Source organism: Molossus molossus, unplaced genomic scaffold (genome assembly GCF_014108415.1).
Source record: "Molossus molossus isolate mMolMol1 unplaced genomic scaffold, mMolMol1.p scaffold_m16_p_3, whole genome shotgun sequence".
In the NCBI taxonomy this organism is placed as follows: Eukaryota; Metazoa; Chordata; class Mammalia; order Chiroptera; family Molossidae; genus Molossus; species Molossus molossus.
The window spans coordinates 107954632-107969692 of record NW_023425366.1 but is presented as its reverse complement, the minus strand read 5'-3'; the positions used below and the strand labels follow the sequence as shown (position 1 = coordinate 107969692).

The 15061-nt window shown below is 50.5% G+C and overlaps 1 protein-coding gene across 2 annotated transcripts in view; it reads right to left on the bottom strand.

The window, feature by feature from the left end:
• Window positions 1-15061, bottom strand: part of MYH11 (myosin heavy chain 11) — a 122133-nt gene that overhangs the window by 68635 nt on the left and 38437 nt on the right. For both annotated transcript variants that reach the window (XM_036278637.1, XM_036278636.1), the window contains exon 4: window positions 888-915. In XM_036278637.1, the coding sequence (XP_036134530.1) occupies window positions 888-915 (28 nt within the window). The remainder of the gene's footprint in view (window positions 1-887; window positions 916-15061) is intronic.

Sequence of the window (15061 nt, the reverse complement as noted above, 5' to 3'; positions counted from 1 at the left end):
CAACTGACTGGCAACCTTACCACCGCCTGCAACCTTCACCCTCCCCCCACGCCATGTAACCTGACATCATCACAGGCTCCAGGAATTAGGAAATCTTGGGGGACCATTATTGCGCCTGCCACGTGAGGGATTTTCCTGAATGGCGAAGATTCTCTGAATGATTCAAGATTGAGTTAATATCTGCTGACCATGTACCCAAGTCCTCAAAGAAACAATGACACCAAACACTACATATGGCACAGATATGGTTGCTAACTGTGAAATTGTAAAGAGATACTTTAACACAAGCCAAGACTTCCTCACCCACAGAGATGGCATCTGCCTTCACAGAGCCATCATGCAATTAGACGCAATCCTGCAGGTGAAACGTTTAGTTCAGGGCCTGGCACACACTATGTGCTCAATAGATGCTAGTTTAAAAAGGGAAGCTATTGCCTGGCCAGTGTGGCTCAGTGGTTAAGCATCGACCCACGCACCAAGAGGTCGCCGGTTCGATTCCCAGTCAGGGCACATGCCCAGGTTGTGGGCCAAATCCCTGGTGGGGGCATGCAGGAGGCAGCCAATTGATATTCTCTCTCATCAATGTTTCTCTCTCTCTCTCCCTTCCTATCCTTCTAAAATCAATAAAGGAAAAAAAAAATTGTTTTAAATAAGGGGAACTGTGCAAAACAAGGTGGCTCCAGGTATCATTGACAATGTAGGTGTGCCTGACTCAGAACAAGAACATGTGTTCAACAAATGTTTAGTGAGCATCTACTCCCTAATGAGATAACGAGGCAAGGCACTTGGAATGGTGAACAAATCAGAGCCTCGCCCTCATGGACTTTCTTCTTTAATAGGTTGAATCTCGACTCCAGAAAATCAGAAGAAAAAGCAGCTCCACTTACGTGCACAGAATGGACTGGTCCTCTCGATCTGAGAACAGAGAGAAAAGAACCGTGAGTTAGAAGTAGCTCTGAGCTGAGAGTCTGATGATGGTGCCTCCTGCGCCTCCATCCCCAGCTCTTGCACACTGGCCCCACGAGTGGGGACAGGGGGCCAGCTGGGCTCATTGCCCAGGGCACAGGGGACAAGACCAAAGTCAAGAGGACAGCAGGGCTCTTTTAAACACTCCTCCTGACCCCAAAGTCCTGGAGGCAGCCCCAGAAAGATGCTGGAGTCTGACTTGCTCAGGAGGTGGTACCCTTCCCAGCCCCACCAGCTCTGGGGGTCCTAGAAGACCCACTCTGCCCAGAGTCAGTCACTAACAGAACACAGACTTTGGATCTAGACAGACTGGGGTTCATTTGGCCACTCCCCAGTTCTGTGACCCCGGGCAAATATTTTTCATCTCTCCATGCGTCAGTTCCTTCCCCTGGAATATGGGTTAGCAGACACTTTCTGGTTTGAAAATCCAGCATCGATTCCCCCTTCTTCCAGAAAGACCATCCTGTGTTCCTTTGGGAGACAGGCCCCCTGCCTGCCCTGCCATCATGCACAGTCTTGGTGGGGCTGCCCCACCAGCTGCCCCAGCCAAGAAGTGAGAACAGGTCCCAGGCTATGTCGATCAGGTTCTCCGAGCTGGGTCTAGGACAAGAAACCACCGTGTGTGCACAGAGCCCTGAGGGGGTCTCATTCCTGCCCCCAGGGCCTGAACAGTTTCTGTCAATTCTTAAGGCTGGCTCCCCGGTCTTCCCATCCCATCTTCTCCATACTCCTCTCAGATACTTCTCCCTAGACAGGGTGCCGAGTCAGTCTCTGCTGCTCACCACCAGAGAATTCTGGTGGACACAGCAGTGGTCATCGCGAGATTTATTGCGATTCAGCAGGCTTTACTGATCACTTATTGAAGTGACCTCAGAGGGCGGAGCCAGGTTCTGGGGTCCATTTCCTCCTCTATGATGGACATGGGGTCGGTTATCAACACCTTTAACCATCAACCAGTCAACCATCACTGAGAAATCAGGGCGTCATATCTTCTGATGGGCGCCGCCAAGGCAGCCAGCAATTCCCCAGTCCATTCCCCAGCTGCATCCCCACCACCACAGAGCTCAGCGCCTCCCGACCAAAGATCTCCCTCAGTCTTGTAACATCCTCCGCCAAAGCTCTTCCATGTTGGACATTTCCTAAAAACGTGGATATAAACGTACCCTATGACTCAGTAACTCCACTCCTAGGAATCTGCCCAAGAGCCCTGGAAAATGTGTCCTTACAAGACTTCCACGCGAATGCTCACAGCAGCATTATCATAAAGGCTAAAATGTGGAATCAACTCCAAAGTCCGTTAACTGAGGACCAGATAAGCAAAATGTGGTATTGCTATGCAACGGAATATTATTCGGCCGTAAAAACAATGAAGGACTGATTTCACACCACAACCTGGATGACCCTCAAAAACCTTATGCTAAGTAAAAGGAATCAGACGCAAAAGGCCACATACTGTATGATTCTGTTTACACGAAATGTCCAGAATAGGCAAGTCCATTGACACAACAGATTAGTGGTTGCTAGGGGGTGGGGTGGGGTTGCTGTAAATGGACATGAAGGATCATCTTGGGGTTCTGAAGGTAGATTGTGGTGATGCTTACGTAACTCTGCCAATTTACTAAACGTCATTGAATTTTAGACTTAAAATGGGTAAATTTTTGGTATGCAGCTTTATCTTAAATAGCTGGGGATGTTATTTTAATCACAAATAGGATTTTTTATTTGTCACCATTAATGTCTGAATTTTAAACAGATTCTTGAACTGGGGGCTCATCTCCATCAGCTCATTCAACTTCACACCTGTCTCACCCCCAGTAGCTTTTCTAGAAGGGCTGGCTCCCTTCACTGTGCGGCTCCGTGAGTTTTCCCAGTTCAAACTTAGCAAAGTCAAAATGCGGAGGAAGCTAACAAAGACGTCATGGACGACCCGATTGGCAAGCCTTTTCTGTCTTTTCCAGTGACCGCTGGAATCAGTTTTTGACCACTTCTTTCAAGGCATTTGTTTATCTCTCGAGTCATAATTTCCATCATCCAGATTGGGCGGACCTGTTGATACTGAGCACAGGAGGTCTTCCGAATCCAACTGTTGCATTTTTTTTAGTAAAATCAACACAGGCTAGGCGAAGCGAATTGCCATCAGTAGTCCTGACATCAGCACGAGCTTCAGGCATGCTCTGCCAGATTCTGACCATGGGGCACATTTGTCACAGGGCAAGATCCATGCCAGGGACATGAGGCAGTTTTTTCCCTGAACTGAATTTAATTAGTTCCCTCAAGTAATTAGCTTGAAGGTTCTAAATGCAACTTCATATTCTGTAGGTCAGCTAGACTCACTTTAAAAACACAACCCTTGAGATCATCAGATGTGATTTTGGTTCCCTGAGTTCCCATGATGAGTGTTTTCCCAGCACGTCTTACATTGAACACAGCGGCTGGTCCATCTCAGAAAATGGACCAACCATTCTCCCTTCGTGCTGCCTTTCATAGGGCGCTTGTTCTTGCTGACTGTCATGGGGCTGCTCAGAGAGAGCCAAAAGGCTAGATAGTTGTTTTGAAATCTGTCTGTAGTTTCCCAGTGCCCTTAGGGCCCACACTCCTGAGCACGCCATCTAAGACCGCCCGTGACGGGCTGCTGCCCGCCTCCCCAGTTCTGGCACCTCTATCTTCCTCACTCTTCTTCTTTGCTATTCTCACCCGAGGACATTTTTGCATTTATCTTCAGACAGAGTGGGAGGAATAGGGAGAGAGAAACATCGACTGGTTGCCACCCACAGGACCCCAACCAGGGCCGGGACAAACTGCAACCGAAGTACGTGCCCTTAGCGGGAACCGAACCCGGACTCTCCGGTCCACAGGCCGACGCTCCAACCGCTGAGCCAAACCGACCAGGGTTATCTCCCTCACTCTTAATGCCCCGGCCACCCCACCTAGACCAACCCTTGAACTGTTCCCTCTGCACAGAAGGCCTTTCTCTTCTTCTCCTCCTGGCTACTTCCTGGTGCCTGGGTCTCAAAGATGACACCTCTTCCAAGAAGCCTTCCCCACCATGATGGAGCCAGGGGGTGGCCTGGCTGTCAGCACTCCCAAACTATCACAAATAGTCAACATTGCCAGAAGAACAACTCCCCATAACCCCCCTCAAATAATCCACTGCTGCCTCCAACCCCCTCCCAGAAACTCAGGAGCTGTCGCTGGTCCCTGCCCATCCCCAAGGCAGAGGCACTGCTCCACCTCCACAGTCCTGAGCACCTGGCTCTGCTCTCGTTGCTGCCTCTGCCCCACAGGACCATGAACCCGTTGTAGACCGAAGCATCCAGTCCTGTACCCCACTCCCCCAGCTCCTGGTACCCTAGACCCCAAGCCCTAAACCCTGATACAGAGAAAGTGTAGGTTGGTGAGTTTTGAAAAAAGCCAACCCCAAACCTAGAAAACATGAGCTTCTTGATGCAGAAGCTCAATAGACACACAAGAAATTGACATTCATTCATTCATTCATTCATTCATTCATTCATTCATCAAATAGTTTTTATTTATTTATTTTTTTAATCCTCACCTGAGGACATTTTTGTATTTATCTTCAGATAGAGCAGGAGGGAAAAAGGGAGGGAGAGAGAGAGAAACATTGATGTTAGAGAGACACATTGAGTGGCTGTTACCCACACGACCCCAACCGGGGCTGGGGACAAACTACAACCAAGGTACGTGCCCTTAGCGGGAACCAAACCCGGGACTCTCCGGTCCACGGGCCGATGCTCTAACCGCTGAGCAAAACTGGCCAGGGCTCAACAAATAGTTTTACGGCATCTACCAGGTATCCGGCACTATGCCAGCTTCTGAAACTACCACCTAACAGTATCTAACATTTAGGACCTCCTGTGTGCCACACATTGTTTTAAGCATTTACTTGTATTAACTCATTCAGCCCTCACACATCCTATGAGATACTTTTCATTCCCATATTACAGATGCAGAAACATCTTAAATGTCTCTGAGGCATAGAGACATTTTAAAACTTGCCCACAATTACAGAACTAGTATGTGGATGAAGCAGGATTTGAACCCAACATCTATGGTTTATTAAACACCTACTATGGCCCAGATACATAGTCAGGCACTTCCCGTGTGTGGCCTTTGATCCAGGCCCCTTTAGGGTTGAGGAAACTGAGGCTAGGTAGCCCAAAGTCACGCAGGCACGGCAGTGACCGACCTGGGTTTTGAGCATTGTGAGCCCGAGCCTGGGCTCTTTCTGCTTTTCCAAGTACAGGACGGTGCGTGGGAAATGGAACATGGGTCCTGAGGGGCCCAGGCTCCAGGGGGATGGGGGAAGGTACTGGGGGACAAGGCCGCTTGGGGAGACCAGCAGGGACCAGCCAAGAAAGGAGTGAAGCCTATTGCCCGGGCCAGGGAAGCAGCCATGCTAACCTCTAAGGTGGGAAGAAGACGACCAGGGCATGGAGTGGCCTCTGGGATGGAAGGCCCTGCCTCCCAAGGGTCGGCTCTCGAATCTGTGGACGTGTCCTGTCCCATCACTGCTGGCCAGGTCCTCCTCCGTGTCCCCGCTCGGCCTGTGCTCCCTGCCATTCTCACCGGGCCGCCTTTCCTCTTGTAAAAGACTGTGGTAAACACACAGAACGCGGAATGTCCCACCGTGACCATTCTGAAGCGTACTGTTCAGTGCCATCACGCACAGTCACACTGTTGGGCAGCCATCACCACCATCCATCTCCAGAACCCTTTTCGTCCTACAAAATGGAAGTGTGCACCTGTGACACACTAACTCCCCACTCCCTCCCCCAGCCCCTGGCACCCACCAGTCCACGTTCTGTCTCTGTGACTCTGACTACTCCAGGAACCTCATATAAGTGAATCACACAGTATTTGTTCTTTTGTGACTGGCTTACTGCACTTAGCATACTGTCCCCAAGGTTCATCCATGTGTCAGACTGTCCTTCCTTTTTTTTTTAAATCCTCACCTAAGGATACCTTTCCATTTATTCTCAGATAGAATGGGAGGGAACGAGAGGAAGAGGAAGGGGGGGTGGAGAGAGAGAAACATCAACATGAGAGAGACACATGGATTGGTTGCCTCCCGCACGACCCTGACCAAGGCTGGGGATCGAACTGCAACCAAGGTACGTGCCCTTGACAAGAATCGAACCCGAAACTCTTTTGTCCACGGGCCAACACTCTAATTGCTGAGCCAAACTGGCCAGGCCGGAATGTCCTGCCTTTTTAAGGCTGAATAATATTCCCTTGTATGGATCTACCATATTTTGCTTATTTATTCATCTGTTGGTGAACACTTGGGTTGCTTCCACCTCTTGGTCATTGTGAATCGTGTTGCTAAGAACACGAGTGTGCAAGCATCTGTCAGAATCCCTGCTTGCATTTCTTCAGGGTACACTCTCAGAACTGTGGATCACGTGGTTTTCCTGTTTAACTGTTGAGGAGCCTCCATACTTTTCCACCGCGGCTGCCCCGCTTGGCACTCCCACCAGCAGTGCGCAGGTCCCAGTCTCTCCACATCCTCACCAACACATTACTTTCTGGGTTTTGATTGCTGCCATTCTAATGGGTGCGAGGTGGTACTGCATTGCAGTAGAGGAATCTTTTTTTTAATTAAATTTATTGGGGTAACATTGGTTAATAAGATCATACAGGTTTCAAGTGTACATTTCTATTATACATGATCTGTATACTGCATTGTGTGCCCACCACCCAAAGTCAAATCTTCTTAAAAACAGTTGGATAATGCCATGCCCTTGCCAAAACCAGCTGCTGAGTCCTGGGGACCCCCAATCTCCCCACCATGGACTATGAGGTCTGGCATAATGTGTCCCCACCTGCCGGCCTCATTGGTACCACTCTCTCTCATTATCTGCCCCCCACTCAGCTCCTAAACAGCTACCTGCTCCTCACAGAGGACACGCTCTTCCCTTCAGGGCCTTTGCCTGGAACACTCTCTCCCCAGCTCCTGCCATGGCTGATGCCTTCCCATCATCTCAAGGGCTTCCACTCCCAGAGAGGCCTTTGCTAACTCTCCGTCCACGAGGGTACATGCCACACCTCTGGGCTCTCAAAAATTAACCAGTTCTTTTCTTTCATGCCACTTAGGACCGTCTGGAATGACCTCATGTTTGCATCTCTCTCTATTCTAGAAAGCAAGTTTTGTCAGGTTTTTCTATCTTGTTTAACATTGTAGCTTCAGTACTTAGCACATAGTAGGTGCTCAGTTATATATGTTAGAGGGAAGGATGGCTGGAGAGACAGATGGCTGGCTAGCTGGCTGGATGGACGGACGGGCGGACATATGGATGAAGAGATGAACGATGAATAAGTGAAGAGTGGATGGATGGGAAGATGGATGGATGAAAGAATGGGTGGAGCTGGAGAAGGCAATGCTGTGTTCACTGAGGACCAGGGAGGACAGCAATGACGATATCTAGAAGCAGGGAATGTACATCACATACAGAAGCTCTGGCCCACTCAGGGCGAGATGAATGAGATGCCTGGGCAAGGCCCATGGATCCTGTGCCCACCTCCAACCAATTTTCTCTGTCCCCTCAGATTACAGACGGACATTCTGGTGACTCGGTTGGGCTAAATCCTCAGGACAGAAGGTGAAAGAGCCAAAAGGTTAATTTCTCTTTCTTACTCTTTTTTTTTTTTTCCCCCTCACCCGAGGATATTTTTCCATTTTTTTGTACAGATAGAGTGGGAGGGAGAGAGAGGAAGGGAGAGAGAGAGAGAAACATCGACATGAAGGGACACATCGAGTGGCTGCCACCCGCACGACCAACCAGGGCCGGGGACAAACTGCAACCGAGGTACATGCCCTGAGCGGGAACCGAACCCGGGTCTCTCCGGACCACAGGCCAACGCTCTAACCGCTGAGCCAAACCGGCCAGGGCTCTCTTTCTTACTCTTACTTTTCCCACTTTGGGTCACATCTGCCTTCAGGGCCATGTTCAGGGGGTGCCGAGAGGCGCCACTCTGGCACGTCTGACCCCTTGCAGGAGAAGGGACCATAGGAACATACAGGACAGAGGGGGGAACGCCCCGTCACCATAAAGTCCCTTCTTCCAGTCTAGCTGTGTCGCTTCCCACCAGGCCTACACCCCGCCTCCTGCTACCATTCCTGGGCTGCCCCCAACCCCTCCGAAACACCCACATCGGGAACACCCACACACGTGCCCAAAGAGAGACACAGAAGTTGGTCTCTGCAACAATATCAGCAATAGCAAAAGACCAGAACCAAACCATTTAACCAGTCCACCACCTGAAGGCCAGTTAAATAACTCTGGTATTTAAATTCTGGTGAGTCCTGGTGGCCAAAAATGGCACATGAAGCAGCCATTAAAAAGAACCAGACACGCCCTGGCCGGTTTGGCTCAGCGGTTAGAGCGTCGGCCTGCGGTCCTGAGAGACCCGGGTTCGGTTCCCGCTAAGGGCGCGTACCTCGGCTGCAGTTTGTCCCCGGCCCTGGTTGGGTCGTGTGGGTGGCAACCACTCGATGTGTCCCTTTCATGTCGATGTTTCTCTCTCTCTCTCTCTGTTCCTCTCTCTCCCTCCCACTCTACCTGAACAAAAAATGGAAAAATGTCCTCTGGTGAGGATAAAAAAAAAAAAAAAAAAAAGAACCAGACAGCCCTGGCCAGTTTGGCTGGGCATTTAGAGTGTCAGCCTTTGGACCAAAAAGTCATGGGTTTGATTCCTGGTCAAGGGCATGTACGTGGGTTGCAGGTTCAATTCCCGGCCCTGGTTGGGGTCATGCAGGAGGCAACCAATCAATGTGTCTCTCTCACATTGATGTTTCTCCCCCCACCCCCACTATATCTAAAACCAACTAATGGAAAAATATTCTTGGGTGAGGATTAACAACAACAACAAAACAGGCAGATCTTTTGGACCTATGCAGAACACTAAGATATATTAAGCTAAAAAATAAAAGGCTCGATCATAGTGCATCATACTTTTGTGTTTAAAAAAGTACATGCACACCCTCAAATACTTGTATATGCATTTCTATATCTATATATGTTTCTATTTTTAATCCTCACCCGAGGATATTTTTCCATATATTTTCAGGCAGAGGTAGGTGGTGGTGGTGGTGGTGGGGGGGCACGGAGAGAGAGAGAGAAACACCGATGTGAGAGAGACACACTGACTGGTTGCCTCCTGCACAACCCCGACCAGGGCCAGGAACCAAACTGCAACTGAAGTGCGTGCCCTTGACTGGAATCGAACCTGTGACTCTTTGGTCTGGGGGCGATGCTCTACTACTGAACCAAACTGGCCAGGGCAGACATCGGATATATTATGACTGACTCTTGTTCTGGCAACAGAGAGGAGAGGGTCTGAGGGGCACAACTGGGACGGGAGGAGACCTACTTTCTCTCCATCTACTTCCAACCTGTTGACATTTGTGCTGTGAGTCTGTAGAACCGTTCCCTTACTCCACCAAAAATGGTCAACATAAAAATAGCCTTTCCTGCTCTTGAGGAAACCATTACAAACTTAAGCTTAGGAAAGAGAGTAAAGAAACAGCCACTCGTGCACCGTGCCCTGGGCCTGGGCGACGCTCCTCCTGTACTCGGTGACCCCCTGGCCCCACAGCGGCCCCCGAGCTGGGCACTGGCATCACCCCCATTCTACGGATGAGGAAAACAGGGCACAGAGTGAGGCCACTTGCTCAAGGTCATGGCACCGGGTGGAATTGTGGCCCCAAAGATATGTCCACTCGGAAACTCAGAAACTGGCCTTATTTAGAGTCAAGGTCTCACAGGTGTGATCACAGATCTCCAGATGAGATCATCCCGGATCTAGGGTAGGACCTAAACCAATCATCTGTGAGAGAAAGAAGGAGAGAGACAGGGAGAAGGCATGGGGAGGAGGAGGCAGAGAGGGGAGTGGTGTCCACAAGCCAGGAGCCAGGAGCCAGGAGCCAGGACCAGGCCCAGCTGGCTTCTCCCTCCAGCTTCCAGAAAGAAACAACGCCTTGATTCCAGCCCGCTGGGCCCGGAACTGTGAGAGCGCAGATTCCTCTGGTCGTAAGACGCCAAGTTCGCAGCCATCTGTAGAACCGCCCCAGAGAACGGGCTCGGCCGCTCGGCCAGCGGGTGGCAGGCTGGCACTCCGCCCCAGTCTGCGTGGCCCCGCAGGCCTTGCTCTTCGTCCCGGCGTTGCTGGGCCCGAACCCGCACTCAGGCACCGGTGGCACTTCACCCAGGACACAGACGGAAGAACACAGTGAACTTTCCATCCCCCTGGAACGCTCGGGAGAGAGAGGCAGCATCACCCTGCTCGTAGATGGGAAGTCGTGGAGGGGGCACCCACGTGTTGGCACGACCACCAGCCCCTTGTCCTAGAATTGAGGGAATGTGGAGAAATCCACGTGGGAACAGAGCAAAATAGCAAACCGGTGAGAACTGATCCAGGAAGGGCCAGAGGGGCGAGAGGATGGAGGAGCCGAGACCCTGTGAGCGGAGCCCAGGAGACTGGTTTGAGGGGGGATTCTGAGACGGACAGACGGACAAGCTGTCTTCATCCACCTGCTTTGCAGAGAGAGGCAGGCTTTCCCAGCAGCCTTGGGAAGCCAGGGTCAGATGTGGGTCCTGAGGCCTTTCCTCACAGGTCCCCAGGAGAGGGAGCAGGCTCCGGGGAAGCCTGGGAGGCTGCCAGGGTGGCTCTGTGCTGGGGGTGGCCGGGGGACCTCTGGCCTGGGACATTCCCATCGGAAACACACGGCCTCCCAGCGTGGGAAGCTGACAGAGCTCCGGGATGGGCAGAGAAAGGCTTGGTGTGGATGCTTGCTGACCCACGTGGGGGCCAGGAAATTGATTTCCTGGAGACCTCGGGTCTTTCCTGAGCTTGAGCTTGTGTCTGACCCAGGCAGCAAATTCTCTGAGTGTGCAAAGCAGCGCACTCCAGCCTGTTTTTGCACCCACAGTTTTTTCCGCCCAAAGCACCCTCTCCACACCTTCTCTTCCTGCTCAATCCATTCTCTTTTTCCTTTTTCCCATTGAGGTGACATTCGCATAACATAAAACGAACCATGTAAAGTGAACAGTCAGTGGCATGGAGTACATTCACAGTCTGTACACAATCCCTCCATCTAGTACCGAATATTCATACCGGCCCCTAATAAAACCCTACACCCACCAAGCAGTCACTCTCCATTCTAACTCCCTATAACGCCCGGTAATCAGCAATCTGCCTTCTGTCTCTGGCTTTACCTATTCTAGGCATTCCACATAAATACAATAATATATGGCCCTTGTGTCTGGCTTCTGTCACCAAGCATGATTTTTTTGAGGTTCATCCCTGTTATATTACGTTTCAGAACTTCATTCTTTTTATGGCTGCATAATATTCCATTGATGGGCACTTGGGTTGTTTGTTTGTTTGTTTGTTTGTTTTTTTATCCTCACCTGAGGACATTTTTCCAATTTTTGTACAGATAGAGTGGGAGGGAGAGAGAGAGAGAGAAACATCGATGTGAAAGGGACACATCGAGTGGCTGCCACCCGCACGACCAACCAGGGCCGGGGACAAACTGCAACCGAAGTACGTGCCCTTAGCGGGAACCGAACCCGGGTCTCTCCAGACCGCAGGCCGACGCTCTAACCGCTGAGCCAAACCGGCCAGGGCGTGAACTTCATTCTTTTTTATGGCTGCATAATATTCCATTGATGGGCACTTGGGTTGTTTCTATCTTTTGGTTACTGTGAATAGTGCTGCTGTGAACATTCAAGTACGAGTTCTTGTTTGAGGACCTGTTTTCAATTCTTTGGGGCATACACCCAAGTCCATTCTTGAAATGTCATCTTGAGAGTCACCTTCTGTACGATACTGTCTCTGACTCCATATCTCCCTAGAGCTAATTTGGGGGCCTTTCTTCCTTAAAAACAACAACAACAACAAAAAACACTTTTTTTTATCCTTACCCAAGGATTTTTTTTTTTTAATTGATTTTAGAGAAAGAGGAAGGAGGAGAGAGAGAGAGACAAGAAGAGAGAGAGTGAGAGAGAGAGAGCGTGCAAGAGAGAAACACATCAGTGTGAGAGAGAAACATCAATAGGTTGCCACCTGTACCCATCCCACTAAGAGCTCGAACCCGCAACCTAGGTGTGTGCCCTGTCCAGGAATAGGACCCACAGCCTTTTGGTGTGCAGGGTGATGCTCCAACCAATTGAGCCAGCAGGCTGTGGTAACTTGGGGGCTTTCTCCTGCATGTCCCCTCTGGGGCTGCCATGGACGGTGGTACAAGGTGTACGCTGAGGACTCTAGGGGGAACCGCACCCATTGGTCATTGTGCGTGTGACGTTCATTGCACCAGTCTTCCAGCAGACAGAGGAAAAACACCTTGAGAAAGGTGCCTTCTTCTAACTCTGTAAAGGTGCACTTGGCCTCGTGGTGGCCCTGGCTCCCTGAGTTCAAATGTTCCCTCCACTGAAAGACTTTACCTCGCTGTGATTGTTGTGTCACCTCAATACTTTTTAGGGGGCAAGGGTACTGAGTATTTAGAATATTAATCAACCATTTATTGATATGAAAGACAGAGTTTTTCTTTTCCATCTTGGGCACAATTATGCTACTTAACATTATGTATAATAGCCCCAAAGTAGAAACAATGAAATGTCCATCAACTGGTAAATGGATAAACAAATGTGGTCTATCCTTACAATGGAATATTACTCAGCCATGAAAAGGAGTGAAGCAATGATACATGTTACCACATAGATGCATTTTGAAGATGTTATGCTAAGTGGAAAAAACCAGTCACAAAGAACCATATATTATATCACTCATTCCATTTTTTATCAAATTTCCAGAACAGGCAAAGCTACAGAGACAGAAAATAGATTAGTGATTGCCTGGAACTGGGGATGGGAGTAGAAAGGGATGACAAATGGGCACAAGATTTCTTTTTGAGATGATAGAAATATAAAATCATATTGCGGTGATGGCTACATTACCCTGTAAATTCACAAATAAGCAATGGATAGTATACTTAAAATAGATTTAAGTATATAATTCATTGTATACTTAATTATACCACAATAAAAGCTTTTTTTTAATCCTCACCTGAGGATATATATATTTATTCTAGACAAAGAGAAAGGAAGAGAGGGAGGAGGGCAAGAAGAAGGGAGAGGGAGGGGGGAAAGAGAGAGAGAGAAACATTGATGTGAGAGAGAAGCACTGATCAGTTGCTTCCTGTATACGCCCCAACTGGGGATTGAACCCACACCTTAGGTATGTGCCCTGACTGGGAACGAACCTGCAACCTTTTGGTACAGGATAACAGTCCAACCAACTGAGCCACCTGGCCAGGGCCCAATAAAGCTTTTTTTTAAAAAAAAAACTATGTTAATTTTATATAATCTCTGAATCAAAAAATATGACTCCTGAAAAATTCACACATATCTGTTCATTTTCCAACAGTTTCAAAACTGCTTTTAATGCCTTTCCTACTAGTCCGTGAACTCCTGAAGGTCAAGGTACCAGAAGCAACGCCTGATGCCCAGTAGGTGCTCAGTAAATGCTTGTGGATTTGAATCAGTCTCTCTCTCAAAGGCATCCCAGGTGGTAGCCATAGCGAACCCTCTTTCTTGTATCCACATGTTCACTTAGCAAACAAGTTCTGAGGCCCCATTAAGTGCCAGGAAACATTCACTGAGACCCACTTAGTCTCTGCTTTTGAGAGGCTCATGACGCTGTACGGGGCACATGCCAGATGGGAGCCCCGCTGTGAGGAAGAGTCAGAGTCTTCCCAGCTGAGGACAGCCAGCTGCCTGGAGAGGATGCTGGAGGCCCCAGGAGAGAGCCGAGGCGGGCAGGTCCGAGCGGGAGAGAACTGGCAGAGCTGTGCAGGGCCGGAGCCCATCTGTCTGCTGAGCTCCCCAGCCCAGAGCCCCGGGGTCTGTCACACCCTTCTCCTCCCAGACAGGGCCCGGCCTTGGATGTGCAAGTCTGCATGTGAGCTTTCTGAGCAGAGGGCTCCGGCAGGCCCTCCCCCACAGCAGGCTGAGGGCTCTCAGGAGACGCCAGCTCCCCACAGACCAGCTATTTCGGCCCAATCCCAAACACCAGCTCATGGTTTACGGCTGGGGAGCCAGAGGCCTGCAGGCTGACCATAAAAGGAGAAAACTGAACAGACCCGGGCTCACTGCTTCTCGTCCTTCCTTCCCGTGCCCGGCTGCTGCGGGACCCAGTGAAAGGGAGGTGCCCATCCCATGTCCCTGTGGCCACTGCTACCCCCCGGGCCAGGGAGGAATGAGAGATGCAGCCACCAGGGAGTGCAGAAAGTGGCTCCCTACCCTGACGCCACACCGGGGCAGATGCCAGAGTCCAGACACGAGGGAATGTCCGTGCTGGGCCTCAGCGGTGGACCCTCGACAGGTGACAGCTAACGACTGCTGCACGTGCCCTGACCAGACACCAGGTTCCCCATGCGCTGTCCAAATCAACCCTCACAACTGGGGCAGGCACAGTTGTTATCCTCATGGGACAAATGAGTAAACTGAGGCACAGAGAAGTGGGCACGCCAGCAGACCTGGGGTTCAAACCCAGCTCAGAGCCCACGCCCTGACCACTGCTCTGTAGGTCAAGGCCCTTCTCTACTTGCCCTCCTCTTCCCAGAGAGTTGGGTAGGAAGAGGCTCAAAGGGCCTGTGCTGGACCCCAACAAAAACTTTCCACACCCACACAAAGCCCTGGCATCTTTAACAGAACTGGCCGGTTGAGATGGTATAGGGCGCAGGGGGACCAGTGTTCTCCTGACGGCCTCAGCTCCCACCTCTCACACTCTCCCTCCTTCTCTCTGCTCCACCCCAAGGACTCATGGATCCCAGAGAGACTCCTGGACTCCCCTGGTCTCACAGCCTGTGACAGGAACGGACCCCAGGGTCCAGCTCCCTGGACCGCTCCTTCACAGCACATGTGTGATTAATAGCTGCCCCCCACACACTGTGCCCCCAACTAGACCCCCACAGTGGGCCCTCAATCGACAGAGCTAAATGAAAAGGGGATGGGGAGCCAGAGCCCCTCTGAGCAGGGAGGACACAGAGGCAGGAGGCTGGAACACACGCTCT